The sequence below is a fragment of the Aristolochia californica genome, unplaced genomic scaffold, assembly GCF_029961685.1.
Source record: "Aristolochia californica isolate CCGP_79_NKW_82.1479 unplaced genomic scaffold, dmAriCali1.0.hap1 SCAF_14, whole genome shotgun sequence".
Lineage (NCBI taxonomy): Eukaryota > Viridiplantae > Streptophyta > Magnoliopsida > Piperales > Aristolochiaceae > Aristolochia > Aristolochia californica.
Window position 1 is genome coordinate 26,733,124 of NW_027181815.1, and position 18,790 is coordinate 26,751,913.

Consider the following 18,790-nt stretch of genomic DNA (forward strand, 5'->3'; position numbering starts at 1 on the left):
CCGCTGGCTGTCCCTCGTCACATAGGGGCACTAAGGAGGCCATAGTAAATTTATGGCCAGATTCAAACATTACAAAACAAGTTAGACAACATTTGGAGTAAAAAAGATTAATATTGTGTGTTTTAATCCATTATTGAAATTCAATCCTGAACCTCCCCTATCATTATTTTTTTTAAATATATGCATAGTTTTATATATAATTTATTTGACATATATTTTATATAGAGTATTAAATATAGGTTAAGCTCGAACTCGGGTAAAGCTCGAACTCTTAAAATTATTAGGCTCGAGTTCGATTACAATTTTTGATTCAAGGCTAGGGTCGGCTCGAGCTTGAGTTTAAAATATTTAAATCAAGTTTGGCTTGAACAAGGTTCGGACTTAGCTGGATTCGATGTCACCCTTATGCCCAAAAGTAGAGGTCATTCCTAATTTTGTATAAAATGTATGCATAATTTTATATATAATTTATTTAACATATATTTTAAAAAAAATTTAAATGTATGTTAAGCTCGAGCTCGACTTGCACTGGGTTAAAATTATTAGACTCAAAGCTAAACTCGATAACAATTTTAGACTCGAGGTCAAACCCAAACTATTTAAATAAAACTGGGCATAATGCTACCATCAGCATGGAAGTGAATTCCTCGTGGCCCAGCTTTCCCTAGTCACTACGCAGAAAAATAGCTCATAAAAAATCCAAAAGTCTTCGGGTAGCATCCGTGACTGTTGGGGCCTTGGGTGCAGTGCTCCGAGATGGGCGACGGAAGCAACCGTAGCGCCGGTGGCAATCGACCCCCATGGCTGCAGCAGTACGATCTCGTTGGGAAGATTGGGGAAGGAACCTACGGTCTCGTGTTTCTGGCAAGGTGCAAGCTGCCAGGAAATCGAGGAAAGTGCGTCGCGATAAAGAAGTTTAAGCAGTCCAAAGATGGAGATGGCGTCTCTCCCACTGCCATTAGAGAGATCATGGTACTTCATGCCCTTTTCATCGGTGAATTGAAAAATTCGTTAGTCGATTTTGATTTTCAAAATCTATTTGAAAGCTTATCTACTGATATGAGATTTTTCATAATCAGCAATCAACTCCATTATTAGCGGTTTCGTTGAATTTGGGTATTATTTAATTTGACCGTGGTTGTTGAATGACTCTATTTGAGCCATTTCTAGTTTCAGTCTGTTATCTTTCCTCCATCAGGTGTTTCTGAGTGTCTTTTGTTACTTTCATTATAATTGAAACGTTTCTAGTTTCATTCTGTCATTTTTCCTCCATCAGGTGTTTCTGAGTGTTTTGTCTTTTGTTATTGTAAGAATTGCATTTCTTCTTTGTTATTACCTAGATTGAAGCGGTAAACACTTTTTAAATATATTGTCATCTTCGGCATTGTGTTACCTTCCCATGTTTGGGCGCCTATATCATGTTTATAGTTTAAACTTTCTAGGTGTGGAAGAGATTTACTGAAGGGTTTGTAGAGGGAAATAAAGAGAGAGAATAATGTAGGATCAGTGTCAGATAAACAACTCAGTACAGAAATTCAATATTTATCACCGGTCCCCAAACTGTTACAGAAAGCTATTAGGTTCCCTGTGGGGTTTTCTGGTGCAGCTTGTTAGTGGTACTCTCTTTTGGTATGCCGTTTTGAATGGAAGGACTAAATTGATTGCTTTCTCTTGTCTGACAAAATTGAGTCAGTGGCAGACTGATAAGTGGGGCACTCGAAAGAGTGTTTTATGCCTATTATAGGAAAATGGAATTTGTTTATGTTGTTGGATGTCAAACATATATGGTAACAATTTTTCTTTTTGAATGGCCACATATATGGTAATAATGATACATAAAATTCGCTGAAGTTTCAAACATAAACTTTTTATTCTTTCATTATCTAACATGCGTGTTGATGCTGCAGCTGCTGAGGGAAATCTCGCATGAAAATGTGGTCAAACTTGTGAATGTGCATATTAACCATGCTGACATGTCACTGCATCTAGCTTTTGACTATGCTGAACATGATCTCTATGTAAGTGCAATTATCAGTATAATCTATTACTTTTTTGTCCTAGAATAAATTTGCATTCTCTAAGAATTGCTTTTGTTTGTTTCTTTTTATGAGTAGTTCTGATAGGGGTTTCTTAAACTTGTTACTCTTTCATGCACCACTTGACCTCTACGAATTCTACAGAGATAGCTGCTTGAATTTAAGTGTAGGTCACTGTGTAGAGCCCTTTGTTATCTCTAACTCAAAAAATACACTCAAGAGGCACTCAAATGGTTCTGTATTAAGCTGGGGCCAGAGAAGACATTAAAGCTGTATATTTGAGTTTCATCTGTACGGAGATAGGCTGAATTGGGGCTGCCAGTGCCCGTAGTTATAGCTTTACTTAAAGTGATAAGTTCAATTATATTTTTAGCAATTAAGTGGTTGCATGGTCCTGCAACTGGAACTTGACAATCTAATGAAACAAGTTCGAGTTACAAATTTTAGTCACTAACTACTAGTCTTGCCACAGGAAATTATTAGACACCACAGGGAAAAGGTGAACCAGTGTATAAATCAGTATACAGTCAAGTCATTATTGTGGCAGCTACTCAATGGACTAAACTATCTCCATAGGTAAGTCTGAACTCCAATGTCTTTTCATACTTGATTTCCAAGTTGCTTATTGGTTCTTTGAAATTTATATGCTGATCATCTTTTATAATTGATTTCTGGGAGCTTTTGCTTGCAGTAATTGGATTATTCACAGAGACCTAAAGCCGTCAAACATACTGGTATCTATCTAAATCTTGGTAAGCCATTGAGGTCTTCACCTGACCTGTGAACTTGACCTGGATCCAAACTGCTAGTTTCCCTGTATGACCCAGCTGGGATCAGTTTATAGTCTGGTTTGTTTCTGTTGTTCTAAAACCAACTATTTGATCAGTTTGGGTCCAAGTCTACAGTGTTGATCCCACAGGTCATTGTACACTTGCATGAAAAGTCAGACCTCAAATGGTTCTTCTTATTTACATGTATGTAGGAAAGAAGGAATATAGACTCAAGTTATATGTAAGCTAAATGCACTTTTTTTGATAATATAGTCATTAGATTTCAGTTGATATTTTACATTTCATCTCTTCCTATTCTGGCCTGAAAATAAATGAGGAATAGATGAATGAGAGAAGACAGGAAGAAGAAAAGGGAGAAGATAGTTGCTGAAAGAGAGCGTAGAGGAGAGCTCTTGTTGGGGTTAGAATTCGACCCCTGTTTCTTCTTATTAACATAAGTGAGTTTGAGAGAAAATTACATATTTATCCCTCTTACACATAACTCCTTATTACTACCTAACTACACCTCTAAACAGGATAAAAACTGGACCATAGACCCACCAGAAGGATATATATACACCCTAATGATAGCAATAGGAAAATGTAAATCAATTACCTTAGGATCTCTAAGCGAAGAAAATTTTGGAATAGGCAAGAGAAAGGAAACCTTGGCTTATTGCTAAGTGGATTACTGTTGGTGATATACCTGTAAGGGCTTTTCCACAGTGATAGATTGTGGCGGACTAAGAGCATCTTCCACAGGAGTAGGAGCAACTATACCTGGATTTGTGAAGGACAGAGTAAACTTTGTATCGGATGTAGAGAAGAAAGGAACATCTTCGTAAAATGTCACATTAGCGGATACAAATGTCTTTCTCGTGGATGGGCAAAAACATTTGTTTCCCTTATATGTCTGAGAGTACCCCAAAAAAACACATTTAACTGTACAAGGAGACAATTCATCCTTAGAATAACCAAAGACATGTACAAAGCAAACACTCTAAAAAATGCAAGGGGATAGAGAAAACAAAGTAGTTGGCGGAATCAAACTTTGTATAGGAATTTTACCTTCAAGTACTAAAGAAGGCATCCTGTCGATAAGAAAATATGCAGTAAGCACTGTATCACCTCAATATGACTTGGAAACATGCATATGTATAAGCATGTGCATGCAACTTCCAAAAGATGACAATTTTTACGCCCGGTTACTCCATTTTGTTGTGGAGTGAAGACATATGATTTATACCATGATTCTGGTAAAAGACATCAAACTTTTGATTCATAAATTTCAATATGTTGTCAGATATACATCAAATTATGTCTTGATTTCATTATAAAACTGAGAAATTAAATACTTTTGATTTCTGAGGTAGGAGATACACCCAAGTAGTACAACTAAAGTCATCAATAAAAAAACAAAGTACTTATACCAAAAAATAGTAGAGACAAGACAAGTTTCCCATATATCTGAATGAACAATCTCAAACTAACTACTGGTTTTTTTTTACTCAAAGGAAATGTAGTTTGATGATGTTTGCCCAATTGATACGATTCACACTTAAACGGAAAACTTGAAGGAAAAGAAGGAAATCGTTCAACCACTTCGTTGGAGAAGGATGTCCTAAATGTAAATGCCATTGAAAAGTTTGAAATTGCACCATGAAATGCAAGTGAAGACTACTGTGGAGAGCCTTCTAGTGATATAGTTCTTCACTCTCACATGTGAAACCAATTATTCTCCTCGTCGTGAGATCCTGAAATACACAATGAAAGGGATAAAAAGTCATTGAACAATTCATAAACTTTCTAAGTTGACTAATCGACAACAAATTAAGTGGAAATGTAGGAGCAAACAACAGAAATTTAAGTGACATCAATGGGGTAGGTGCAATTGTCCACTCCCTAAACAGAAGATACAAACCCATCACCAAGTCAACTGATGATTCACTCAAATAAGTACACAAGGATGACATACCTAACATAGGGGTGGAGGCTCCTGAGTCAATAACCTAGGAAGACATAGGACGCACATGTAAGGCAGACGTACCTGAACTAGCAAGGGTAGCAGTAGGAAGTGTAGGCCTAGCTACAAATGTTGAGGAGGAAGATGAGTCAACTAAGCAATGCATTGGACAGGTTGTTGCAACTCATCAGGAGCATCTGGAAAACAGAGGACTCAGGGTTGTCATGAACCAAGGAGATGACTCATGTGGGATTGCCAAACATACTTCAACACTTATTGGAAAAATGATTTGTGCATCCACAATGAACACACTTTCTGTCACCTTTGCCATCACTTCGGCCTACTCCTCTACTCGAGCCATCTTGGCCTTTGCCTCTGACATTTCCATCACGACCTCAACCAATTCTGATTGACCAACAATATTAAGTGCAGCTGCCTTAACACCTCTAACTTCTTTACTTCCCTTGGACATAATTGCTGTCTCTGCATGCATTAACTTTGTTAAAGGCAGCAAAAAGTGATGGAATGTCAACTGAAGCAAGCAATTGAGCTTTGACTGCATCAAAGTCTGGTCACAACCCATCTAAAAGTTTTGCAACATGTATCTGTCCCTGGGGCTTTCAAAGTTCCTTTTCATCGATGATTCTAATTTCTTGCAGGATGCTCTGTACTTCATTGTAGTAGTCAGTAACTGTTCTTTGACTTCGTTTAAGGATGAAAAGTTTACCATATAACTCATGCACTCGAGATAAATTGCTTTCCTGTGCATATAATGCTTCTGAGGATATCCACATTTCCTTGGCTGTCTCACAGTTCATAATCTGAATTCTCAGTTTTGAATCTATACTACTAAGTAAACAGGTCATGACTTGGCTATCCTTTGCTTCCCAATCATCTGTAATAAGAACTGGTGGGTTATCTCCACTAAATTTTGACTTTCTTTTGGCCTTAAGGTAGATATGAACTGGCTTAGACCAATTAAGATAATTCTGTCCATTCAACCTCTCCGTAGTAATTAGAATAGTGTCTTTTGCTTTAGAACCTCCAAATTCCCTTGATGGAGTAATTATTTCATCGGAATTAGCCATAAGCACAAACAACAACGATACACGCAACGAATAGCTTCACCACACTTAGATACCTGCTGAGACCATGTGGGCCTCACTTAAAAACAATAGGGTTTGATTAGAAATTCAAATATGCAGCAACAACATATATCAAGCCTGAAATGAGAGTAAATTCAGTCATAAACTTCCAAAATATGGCAAAAGATATGTTGATGTCAGCCTTCCAGTGACTCTAAACCCAAAACCTTTAACCCTAAGCCCTAAACCCTTCTGGTGATGTCAGCCTTCAAATTATCAGTCTGACTCAAGCCCAACCCTCTTCTCTTATATATATATGTCCAAACTTCTTCTCCTTTTATTTGTCCGTGGATATGACTTAGAAACTTGAAATCTTAGTCCTCTATATGTGCTCACTTTGAATTCATTGTAAGTCGAATCCATTATTTAGAAGAAAAAAACCAAAATTTATTTATTATCCCTTTCTTTCCTCTTTGTTGTTCTGATTATTACTATTATAGGATGGAAGTTTGATTTGTGTCCAACCAAGAGGTGGCTGCACCCAATTTTTTCACTGGTCTGAGAAGTTGTAATCTTTACAACGTTGTTATATTTGCACTACATTTACAACAACATATCCATTTTGTTGTTTTATGTAAAAAAAGAAGCAGAAATTAACATCAAGTATGTATGGAGATGATTGGGTAAAGGTATGGAAGAGGAAGAGATGAAATGTAAGTTCCTAATGGTTGGCTAAGTATGTAACACTCAACTTGGGATCAGGTTCATATCTTTTTTTTCCTTATTACTATGTTATTACGATTTTAAAGATTAGTGGATTGGTTTCAAACCTGGCATTTGGGGTCTGGGTAAGTCAGTCTTTGTTAAATTCTTGTCAACCAGATAATAGCCAGTGGAAGTCCACCCAGTCCTGATCCATCACTGCGCTGTCTGGTTTTTTCATGTTAGTTAAAATTTTGCTTGGTCTTATATTAACCTCTTCCTGATTCTACAGGTTATGGGTGAGGGAGACGAGCAGGGAGTTGTAAAAATTGCTGATTTTGGGCTTGCCAGAATATATAATGCTCCCTTAAAGCCTCTATCTGAAAATGGGGTACTGAATTTTATTGGCTCAGAGAGTGACATTTTCTTTTTCTTTTTAAATCTAGAATAAAAGTAGGAAGGATTTTGGCAGGGATGCACAGATGGTTCCCACTTAGACAAAATGTTTGACGCTGAGCTGATCTGAAACATCATTGCAAAAGTTGAAAAGACTCCAAATTAATAAAACTGACCCATTCTTAAAATCTTTCTTGCTAGTTTTATCAAACATATTAGTGAAATGTCTAGAGGGTAAAATAAAAATATAGTTGACAAGTTGAGAAGTATATAATCCTTTGATTTAGTCAAATTCTTCTTCAATATAAATATTTTACTATCTAATGGGAGCTGTGGCTAATCGAAATACCAAATGGGTTTGTACTCCGACAGAAGACTTACAAATGAACTGTGCATATGATAGGTCGTGGTGACTATTTGGTATCGAGCACCCGAACTGCTACTTGGGGCCAAGCATTATACAAGTTCTGTTGGTATCCATTGTAATGAGTAGAAAAGAGAATTTATGAGAATAGACAGATGTCTACCCTAGAATTGCTGCCTCTTCTCCTCTTTGGTGTCTTGCTTAGTTGGAGGTGGCCCTGATGTTCTGGGTATTGTGGTTGATTGCTCCCTTGTTCCAAGTAGCATGTTTTTTTCTTTTGTTCTTGTTGTTCAGTAGTTTGCATTTCTTCTTTCTTGTTGTGAGGGAATTGACCTGCATCTTAACTTCTGTTTGATTCCTTTATTAAGTCATCTACCATTCAAATGCAAAGCATCCTTAATTGGAAATTAGACATGTGGGCTGTTGGTTGCATTTTTGCTGAGTTGTTGACACTGAAGCCACTATTCCAAGGGGTTGAAGTCAAAGCAACTCCTAATCCATTTCAGGTATGAGGATTTTATTTAACTTCAAGCATGAAAATTTTTGTTTGCCTTTTGCGAGTAGCCTTTATCATTGCTATAAACTTTCTTATAACATTAAAACTGTTGCAGCTTGATCAACTTGACAAAATATTCAAGGTGTTGGGTAAGAAGGCATTTTGTGTTTATTTGTTAATACCATTGCTGGGGTCAGTCTGTTTCTTCAAATTTTGTAACGGTTAACATTTGTCACTTTCTTATTGCAGGACATCCCACACAAGAGAAGTGGCCCTCTCTTGTGAACCTTCCTCACTGGCAATCAGATCAACAACAGATCCAAGCGCATAAATAGTAAATCCCCTGCTTATCTAGTTAAAATGAGATCTTTAAAATTGGGTCCAAAGCCCATCCCAAAATGACTAGCCTACTTAGGAGGCCTCTTTCTCAACTAATAAACTCAAGATCTTTGTACTCACTAATCCATGTGGGGCTATTCCTTAACACTTCTCCTCACGTGTAGACCCTCTTTTGTAGTTCTACAAGTGGATAATTAGGTGTAGGCCCTCTTTTGTAGCTCTACAAGTGGTTAATTTTAGGTGTAGACCCTCTTTTTGTGGCTCTACAAGTGGATAGTTTAGGTGTAAGCCTTTTTTTTTAGTTCTACAAGTCGAGGTGTAGGCTCACTTTTTGTGGCTCTACAAGTGGATAGTTTTAGGTGTAGGCCCTCTTTTTTTTGTGGCTTTACAAGTAGATAGTTTAGGTGAAGGCCCTCTTTTGTGGCTCTACAAGTGGATAGTTTAGGTGTAGACCCTCTTTTGAACCTCTACAAGTGGGATAATTTAGGCGTAGGTCCACATATGAGTACCCGCTCTAGTACCATGTGAAGTTGGGTCCAAGGCCCTTCCCTCCATGATTCAAAAATCATTGAAAATTTAGTTCCTGTAGGAAATCTTTGCAAACTTATTGAGTTTGAAAATTTCAATTAAAACTCAAGAGTTAACACTGGAAATTATGCCAGTTATTTTCTTTTTGTAGGCCTAATTTATTATAGTTAATTTTTTGGCAAGTGCCTTATTGTAGACCTATGTTGAGTTTGCTCTGCTTTAATATTATCATCTGCTTCCGCTGATTAGATTTGTAAATATAGAGTTGTTGCTTGATAATCTTGTAGTTGGCAAACTAAAGAAACCAATTGATGATTTTTCTTCTCCCACTTCTTATTTTTCTATTTGTTTTTCACTAATATTCTTATTATCGTTTTTATTACCATTAACATTGTGTATGTATCAACAAGAAGCCTCTTGTTTGGGCCTTATAATTCGGGGACAGGCTAAAAATTGTCTTGACCTGGTCAATTTTAGTGGTTTGATTGGCAAATCATGCCAAATTTTCCCAGCTCAAACTGGTCTGCCCTTCTTCTCTTTGACTATGTAGATAGGACGGTGAGGGAGCTCCAGCTGTATCTGTAGGCGCACAGGACTGGTGGAGAGATCCTCCCTCAGCGGAAAGACAGGGGAAGGTGTGGCGGAGCCCCCTTTCTCCCCATCAGTCCCCTCTCTCCCCATCGTGGAGTTTGAGGAGTTTTCCTCTAACCTTTCTAAATTTCGAAAAAAGATATAATGTCACACGATGTCATTTGGGGTCATGTGGTGTCTGACCTGGTTGAATTGCATTCAACTGGACCAGGACACTTCACAGGGTCAGTTATATAACCTTGAGTAGAGTGTGTGATTTATAATTATGGTGAACCATGTAAACTCCAAGTATCTTAAGTTGTATACATTTGTTAATTTCTTTTAATCTTTTTACCAGCAATGTTTTCCAGCTTACAAGTAGTTTATGTTATATTATTTGAACCACTCTTGCCTTTATGGGTTGGTCAACATCAAGGTAGTCAACATGATATTTCAGATAGGTACGATAGAAGAGGACCACTCAAATACGAGACTGGACCAACATGGAATTTCCAATGAGATAATTTCTCATGCCAATGCCGAACCACAGCACTTATGAACTTGGTGGATTGATGCATTTACTAGCAGAAGCTTCCCCTGTTGTTGAGAAGTTTTTGGCCCTGAATTCGTCTTTTAGGGACTGTGTCTTTACCCAATCAATTTTATTGCTGCTAGCATAACCACTTGATTGTTTACCTCTTTATTCATTTAACACACACAAAATCTTTATGGTTTCTATTGCATGTTCAGTAATTCATATCAGTTCTTTTTTTCTTTTTGCATAAACAGTGATAATCCAGGTCTTTGTAGTGTGGTTCATCTCTCTCAGAAGAGTCCTGCTTATGATCTTCTCTCAAAAATGCTCGAGTAAGTTTTTTGAGTTCTTGTTGAACTCTCCTGATGCATATAGTAGGAAAGATAAAGGATATCAAGGTTTATTTTATTGTAGAAGTAAAAAAGCGAAAATGCTTTTTGCATATTATGATTTGGGAACAAAATTGATTGGTATACTGGAAGCACTGTGGGGTCATAACAAACGGGATAGCGTGACCCAAACAGTGGAGGAACCCAAATTGGAAGCTTAAAAGACTGAGGTTTGGAATGAAAGTATCCAGAAGGCATGAGTTTAGCCCCACATATTGTGGTGATTACAAGGTGCAATTAAAACAGTCCATTGAGTCTCTTTTCCCCAAATAGTAGAGATCAATGATATCATGCAATCATTGTCCACCACCTCGAACTCATACTCGTACTCCTACATTGGTCAGCATGGCTGCAGATGGGCTGGCCAGAGGAGGAACCACTCTGCCGTCTATAGTTGTTTGTTATTTCGAACTGTTGATTCCTATTTATATTCTGATTTTTTTTCTTTTTGTTGTTTTAGTTTGTTCTTGTTTTGCAGTTGCTCCTCTGTGCATCGTCTGTAGCCTCCTCTTTGATCATACTTTAAAAATATAAATGTTTAAGTGGTATCTTTGTTTAAACCTTCTTGTTACTGGGTCTGGAAATAGTTTATTGCATCTAAACATAGACCGTTAAATACAAACTAAAAGAATAATGTGGAAAGAAAAAATATGAGGATTTTGCTCACAGTGCAAACCCATTCTTCTTTGTGAAATTAGAACACGGAGCTGTTGGGCCTTTGGCTCAACATGGGGGTTTCAAGTGATATATAGGGTTCAAGTCTCACCAAATTAATGGATTGGGCCTTTGACTCAACATGGGGGTTTCAAGTGAGACATTGGGTTCAAGTCTCACCAAATTAAAGGATTGGGCCTTTGGCTCAACGGCCACATGGGGGAATTTCTAGTATGAGGTGGGTTCAAGTGTCACCAAGTTATGGGATTTCAACATTTAAAAAAAGTTTCATCAGATTATGGGGTTCCACATAGAAAAAAAGAAAGAAGTTAAAACGAGATTGCCTGTGGAGTGGATAATATGCGTTATCATGCAGAAGTAACGGATTCAGGATATCCTCTGCAGTTTTCTTACTTTTTGTAGTTTAATTCTTCAGCCTTCTCACTCCTGCAAGTATCTTGTTACACTTAATATCAAGTTGCCTTGTGATGCCTTGTGCAGTTCCCAGGATCTAAGGGCAATTATCATATTTTTCATTTCAGTGCCAATTCTGTGAAGCATATAATGCCATAGTGAAAGTTAATATTTTTCCTTCATGTGCAGATATGATCCAAGGAAGCGAATAACTGCAGCACAAGCTCTAGAGCATGAGTAATACTTCAAATTTTCATGTGCTATTTTCATTTAATGTGTTTATGTTTTGTTCCTTAACACAGTTTATTACTCTCTTAAACTCACAGGTATTTCCGTATGGATCCTCTGCCAGGGCGCAAGTAAGGATTTTGGGATTTTGTGCCCCCACAGGAAGTTACTATTTGCAATTAGCAAATGAAACTGTTGTTAACCTACTTCTCTTTGATGGCTTATATGCTTGGCTTGCAAGTGGGATACTTTAATGTACTTCAACAAGCTCATTTTTTTGTTTTGACACAGTGCCCTTGTACCTAGCCAACCGGGAGAAAGAGTTATCAACTACCCTGCTCGACCAGTTGACACCGCCACTGATTTTGAGGGAACAACTAGTGTACAGCCTTCGCAACCGGTATCTTATTGCTTTTACTCATAAAAGTGCATGTGACGTACATTTTTGTTTATAATCTTAATTATACACACATACTAAGCCACAACCTTTTCCCCAGTGAGATTTGAATCCAATACCTCAAACTAGAAACACCTCCCTATGTGGCCATTGAGCTAGATAAGTGCTCGGCGGATTGCTTTTTACTTATAGAAAGTGTATAGTAGAAAGAGTTATATATGTTGCGTGGGATGATATACATTTGGTAAGACAGGATGTGTGCCATTAAATGTCATGTTTGAAGTTTTAAAAAAATCATATTGCTGGGAATTCAACATAAGCCCCACTATAAGATTCACATTGCTGGTCAATCAGTGGAAGAGTACTGGTAAAGGCCAATGGTGCTCTCTCTTTTACTAGACACATTCTTGACTATCCAATCTGTTTTCTACAGAGATCACAGGTGGTAAAGAGTGTTCATATAAAAAATACTTGGTAACTTTTGCCCCTACTTTGTCTAGATCTCAGTATATTATCTGTTCACGTCGGATGGTATGATCAAATTTCAGTGAAACAAAGAGAAAGGAAAAATGGCTATAATATTATGTTTAATTTCCAAATATGGCTCTCTTGGATGCCCTATTTCCTAATGGGGCCTGCCAGGTGTAATATTTTTAAACATGGCCTTATAACTCAAATCTAATGGACAGTTGACAACCAATACTAAATCTTAATAGGAAAAATAAAATTAGTAACTGTTAAGGAATAGTTCCACATAGATTAGTGAGTATAAAGATCTTGAATTTATTAGTTGGTAAAGAGGTTTCCTAAGTTGGCTAGTCATTTTGGGATAGGGCCTTGGACCCAATTTAACATGGTATCAGAGCGGGTACTTATATGTGGGCCTGCACCTAAACTATCTACTTGTAGAGCCACAAAAAAGAGGGCCTACACCTAAACTGCCTACTTCTAAATTACCCACTTGTAGAGCCTACTCCTAAATTATCCACTTGTAGAGCCACAAAAAAGGGTCTACACGTGAGGGGGAGTATTAAGGAATAGTCCCATATAGATTAGTGAGTATAAAGATCTTGAGTTTATTAGTTGGTAAAGAGGTTTCCTAAGTTGATTAGTCATTTTGGGATAGGGCCTTGGACCCAATTTAACAGTAACATTTCAAAAAATATTCCTTTTTTTATAAAGTATTAATTTTTTTTTCTTATACACAAGGAAGAAGCTAAGGGAGGGTAGGGGCTACCTTCTCATCCCTCCTGTTGAGCAAAGAAAGGGGACAGCAGAGCCTCTCCCCCTCTCTTTTTTGCTCAGTGGGAGAGCTTTGCCATCTGGTGGACAAGAGAACTGGGAGAGAGGAACTCCTTCCTCTGTGTGTACATTTTTTTGTGGACAGAGGGTTCCAATGTTGTTGCCCCCTCTGTTTGAGAGAAAAAAAAGGTGGGGGAAGCCTCCTCACTTTCATACAGATGGAGGGAACTTCCCCCTACATTATTTTTAATTTTTTGGAAACTAAATTTTCTTTAAAATTAATGACAAATTTACCTGAAACTTTACAAAAAATTTATTGATTGTGTTTGGAATTTGGCAGTGTTTAGAAATTTGTTGGAGACTGACGTTACAGAAGGCTTATCTGTTGTAACCGAGCTGATGAAGATGATCCTGCCCAGACTTCGAGGGTCTGGAAGCCTCCCTTCTCTCTGCCAATTTCTTCTCACCCGCTTCCTGTCAGCTCCTTCCTCTTTAGTCCCTTATTCCTGTAACTAACTGTCCTCAAGGGACAGCCCTGTTTCTGCTGCTGTTAGGTGGATCTGCCACACTATCTTCTTATAAAGCTGGAGTTCTTGAGATTTTTCTATTTGACTCTAGATCTTCAAATCTTCAAGCTCTCTTCGTAGGTGCTTTTCAAAACGACTTGACACTTTATTTTGCACAAGGTTTTGGTGTTGGTTTTGCCTGTTCTTCTTCATAGACCTTAAATTTGTGCCTCTTGAAGGAAATACATATGAAATGTTTGAATTGCAAATATTAGTTCAATAGCTTAAATTTTGTTATCATTAAAATCTGGGATGTGAGTCAACCTAGGTCAACAAGCACAAGCAAGAGGAACAAACTAGGGAGGGGTCTTGTGATAACGAGGGATTGCATGGTCACCGTATTTTTAGCGAGAGAAGCTGCCAACTTTAGTTAATTGGAATAATCTTCATATGCTTCTCCTTTCAAGAGACGATGGTTGTGTATTATTTCATGTTTTATGGGTTTTGGTTTTTAAAATTTTCAACTGTTTTGAGAGTTTTGCTAAGAGGTGATTTTTGTTTCAGGCATCTGGGAACTCAGTTCCTGGAAGTGTGTCAGCTGCATCTGTTGTGGCTCCAAGGCCAGTTCCACGGCAGATGCCCATAGTTGGAATGCGGGGAATGCCAGCTGCGGGGATGACAGCTTTCAATCTTGCTTCCCAAGCAGGCATGGGTGGTCTCAATCCTGGCAGCATCCCAATGCAACGAGGCCCAGCACCTCAAGCTCATCCACATCAGGTGATATACTCAAATATCATAGTGATTTTATTTGATGTCTTTATTTGGGTTTTTCATTTTAGCATGAACCTCTTATGTCTTTTCTTTAATAGATGAAACGAAAGGATCCTCCCGGCATGGGAATGCAAAACACTGGATATCCTCCTCAGCAGAGAAAGCGTTTTTGAGGTTTGTTCTTACCAGTTTAAGGGATCTACAAGTGTAAATAACATGCTGTGTACTTCAAATCATCACTTAGTGGAGATAGGACCAAATTGATGGGTGGCAGTGTTTTCTGTAGATATTATATGTACCAATAGCATCACTTGTTCGAATTTTCAGTAGGCAGAAATTCATGTTCACTAATTCAGGATTTGATTCTCCACCCTGTAGACATTCTGGATATGAGTGCAGGATTATTTAATTAAATGAAAGCATAATTGGATCCATTCACTTTCTATGGACTATGTATTATGATCTTATTTATGTTTTTCCTTGTTTAATCACCTGTTTGATTAGATTGGATTGCAAAATAGAGTTTTGAAGATGCATTCTTCATAGCAGTCAAGAGCCATCTGCAGAATTCAGCTTGCAGCTAGTTCTTCATTTTGTGGCACAGGGTATTGGAAGTGGAGAAAAGTAGAATTACATACAAGTGAAAGGACCTGGACCCTTCAGAAATCGAAAGAATTAAATCCACTGGAAAGTTCATGAGATGACATTTTCTCCTGAGCAGGAGAAATGAGAGTGATATTACCTATTTGCTCCCTTTAACTGTGTGGCTTAGTGAATCGGTCCTTCTCTAAGACTTCCTTTGTGCAGGATAAACATTTGAGACACTACAAAGTAGGGATGGAGGTAAAAATCCAAGACATCTCTCAGCCTCAGGTTTATCTAAAGAGGTTGAATTGGTTAAATCTACAAACCCAGGTATCATACAAGAAGTAAAACCTAGTCGGATGTTTAACGTCGATATCGTCATCAACTGAGCCAAGTAGGGCATTGTTACCGATCACTAAAATGACTTGGTTGAATTGGATAATTGATGCTGTAATACTTTTACTGATATTGGTTTATTAAATTGTCTACTGGCTACGGTTCTGTACCAGTATTTGTTAACAAAACATGGACAAACATTAACGCCCTGTTAGTGCTCCTGGTTGAAAATTTATATCTCACGAAAAACTAGAAATATTTTTTCTACGATACACATTTTCAAGAAACTTTCAGATAAAAATCATTATCAGTGCCTTACTAGGAAATTACATGGAAAATTTTAAAAAATTCTAAGGAAAATTAAATAGATTTGTTAGTAGTGTATTTTTTTTAAAAAAAATATTAATAATCAATCTCATACATTACTATACTTATCCGATAAATTTTCAGTAAAATAAAATATTTACCGGATTATTATCACGTAACGGTTTAAAAATGGAAAATTGCGTGTAAAATGTGAGTAAAGAATTGGAGTAAAATAGTCGTGGTCGGCAGGATTCGAACCTGCGCGGGCAGAGCCCACGTTGATATCGTCATCAACTGAGCCAAGTAGGGCATTGTTACCGATCACTAAAATGACTTGGTTGAATTGGATAATTAATGCTGTAATACTTTTACTGATATTGGTTTATTAAATTGTCCACTGGCTACGGTACTGCACCAGTATTTGTTAACAAAACATGGACAAACATTAACGCCCTGTTAGTGCCCCTGGTTGACAATTTATATCTCACGAAAAACTAGAAATATTTTTCCTACGATACACATTTTCAAGAAACTTTCAGATAAAAGTCATTATAAGTGCCTTAGTAGGAAATTACATGGAAAATTTTAAAAAATTCTAAGGAAAATTAAATAGATTTGTTAGTAGTGTATTTTTTTTAAAAAATATTAATAATCAATCTCATACATTACTATACTTATCCGATAAATTTTCAGTAAAATAAAATATTTACCGGATTATTATCACGTAACGGTTTAAAAATGGAAAATTGCGTGTAAAATGTGAGTAAAGAATTGGAGTAAAATAGTCGTGGTCGGCAGGATTCGAACCTGCGCGGGCAGAGCCCACATGATTTCTAGTCATGCCCGATAACCACTCCGGCACGACCACTGATTGTGAAAAGCCGGTTTCACTAACGAAGATAATACAATCATAACTGAAAAAGGAAAAATTTGCAGGCTTTATGTCTCTTCCTCTTCTTCTCTAAGAAGAACAACTATTATGAGACTGGAAAATGATTCAGAACGGTTGTCATTCTTTTTTTGTTTAACAGCTTCCTGGATTTGCACCAGTGAAAGTAAAAGCTGACAGGAACAACTCACAGAAGCTAACCCAGAGCACAAATCAAACCTCAGCTAGTAGAAGATTATATAATCTTCGCATACAGTAAGTAGTACTGGGTACAATCTTCGTTCTCACTTTACAGAAAGGAATTACAGAAACAGTCAAAACGAATTTAATAAACCTTCCTCTTCCCTGTTGCAATTATTTCAAAAGCACTGTCATGGTATCAGAACCCATTACTCACTTGTGTTTCTTCCCTACTGAGTTTCGTACGAAAAAGGGAGGGGAAAATCAGTGGCGTATCGTCTTTATCATCGAAGAATTTAAAGTTTTAACTGTGGCAAGCACGGAGAGACAGCAACAACTCAAGCTCATGAATTGCTTTCAGAAGGGTCTGCTTTTCCTATTGAAATCGCATGAAGAATCGTTATCACCAGCAAAAAGGATTGTGTTCAGTTCATCAGAGAGAGAGAGAGAGAGAGAGAGTAATCCACAGACTTTAATTGGGGTATCAGTAATCTTTGCCAATGCATATCACTAGTGACAGACTTGCAGAAGATGGGACGAATCAAAGAACAAATATGTTAAAAAAAAAATGGTAAACTAGAAGATTTAATACATTCTCTTCTTTCCTTTCTCTCCTTCTGTACTAAATGTTAATTATCAATGTAATTAACCTATCATCAAGTTGCAGTCTTCAGGTGTAATCACATTGAATTTGTTTTGAATTTATTTGAGCCAAACTTGTCCTTCTATTAATTGGACAAGTATATAGTGCAGGTTGACATTGACATACTTGGAAAGAAAACCAGTTTCAATGCAAAATAACAAGTAGAACTACTGACATATTGTCATATTTTGTTTCAAAGAAATATGTTGAAGAATGTAATAGTTTGTATGGTTATGAACTTAATGAAATCATAGATAGGATAGTCTCTAAAATCATGGGGAAAAGCAAGTTTGAGGGATTCATTTTAAACCTAACTTCATTATCATATAAGATAGAATTGTAGTTATTAGAATAGGTAATGGAAAACATGGTGTCAAGATTGTATGGAGAAACATTAATAACTCACATTTAAGAAATTTCCATGAAATGTTAAGGTTAATAGTTGAGAAACTTATAAGAAGCAAATAAAATTTCATTAAATAACTTATTCAAACCAAACACTAAATCATGTGCAGATCCACACAATTCTCTATACCCTTAAAATGGGTATATGCAAGAGCATATGTTTTCTTTTATTTTTTTTATTAAGACTCAAATCAGCATGGGCCAAAGATTAGGGAGGCAGTGGCAAGTCACCTTGATTTAGTTTTTTTTTTTTTTTGGAGGGGTGGGGGTTGTCTAATGTATTAGGAATTCACATAACCCAAAGAAGACTAATTCCACTAGAGAGGAACATCTTAATTACTAATATGGTTATATGTACGATTAATCCAATACAAAAAACCATTTGGTGTAAAATATGTGAAACGGTTAAGATAACCATTTTGCACCAAATGATTTTTCATATTAGATCAGCCATTTGGTTATATGACATGTTTTTAGGCATTCCAAGGACTTCAGACCTCAAACCTCCGTATGTTTTATTCCACAATTGTTTAAACAATAAAAATTCTAAAAAACATCATGAATAGATAAGAAGTTTTTGATAAAGTTAGCATCTAAGTTATTGATATGTTTAGGAGTTTATAATCATTAGCTTGAAAAAATTACTATAAAAAATGAAGGTTTAAGAAAGTAGTAATAGAATCATATTTTTCCAACATGATTCAATTTTTTTTTTTTTTTTTTTTTTTGAAAAGGGTGTAAATCCCTAATAACAAGAGATTACTCCCTCTTTGTTGCCAAATTTACAAATCTCGGAATGTGAAATCAAATACAAGAGAAATTTTTTTTTCTAGAATCTCCTGAAAAAATGTTCCAATGTCACCACGGGAAAGAGGATGCAAGTTCAAACATAAACTGGTAATAAAAGTTCTAATTAGTTGGATGATATGAACAATAAAAAGCCAAACCACCATTTCAAAAAAGAAAAAAAAAGCCAAACCGTTTGTATCAATAAACTGACATTTAAGAAGGTGCAATCTATTCTTTGTTCTCTGATGTGTGTAAATGAGCAACTAAGTCTC

General features: G+C 36.8%; 1 protein-coding gene and 1 non-coding gene across 5 annotated transcripts; one reads left to right on the forward strand and one right to left on the reverse strand.

Moving 5' to 3' along the window:
- Positions 1–692: 692 nt before the first annotated feature.
- Positions 693–15,493, forward strand: LOC137950499 (cyclin-dependent kinase E-1). 4 transcript variants are annotated; one of them, XM_068796996.1, is made up of 16 exons: positions 693–972; positions 1,908–2,018; positions 2,509–2,612; positions 2,728–2,770; positions 6,849–6,947; positions 7,356–7,425; positions 7,728–7,822; positions 7,928–7,961; positions 8,062–8,146; positions 10,039–10,116; positions 11,431–11,478; positions 11,568–11,600; positions 11,761–11,869; positions 14,179–14,391; positions 14,484–14,559; positions 15,193–15,493. In XM_068796996.1, the coding sequence occupies exons 1-15, from the start codon at positions 757–759 to the stop codon at positions 14,556–14,558; spliced, it is 1,413 nt and encodes a 470-aa protein (XP_068653097.1). In that variant the 5' UTR covers positions 693–756; the 3' UTR covers position 14,559; positions 15,193–15,493. The 4 variants fall into 4 exon arrangements, with proteins under 4 accessions (XP_068653097.1, XP_068653096.1, XP_068653094.1 ...); XM_068796995.1 differs by lacking the exon at positions 15,193–15,493 and adding an exon at positions 14,890–15,176; XM_068796993.1 differs by lacking the exon at positions 15,193–15,493 and adding an exon at positions 14,672–14,847.
- Positions 15,494–16,398: 905 nt separating this feature from the next.
- On the reverse strand, positions 16,399–16,480 carry TRNAS-AGA (transfer RNA serine (anticodon AGA)). The gene has a single exon. It is a non-coding gene; the product is annotated as a tRNA-Ser (tRNA).
- Positions 16,481–18,790: the final 2,310 nt, after the last annotated feature.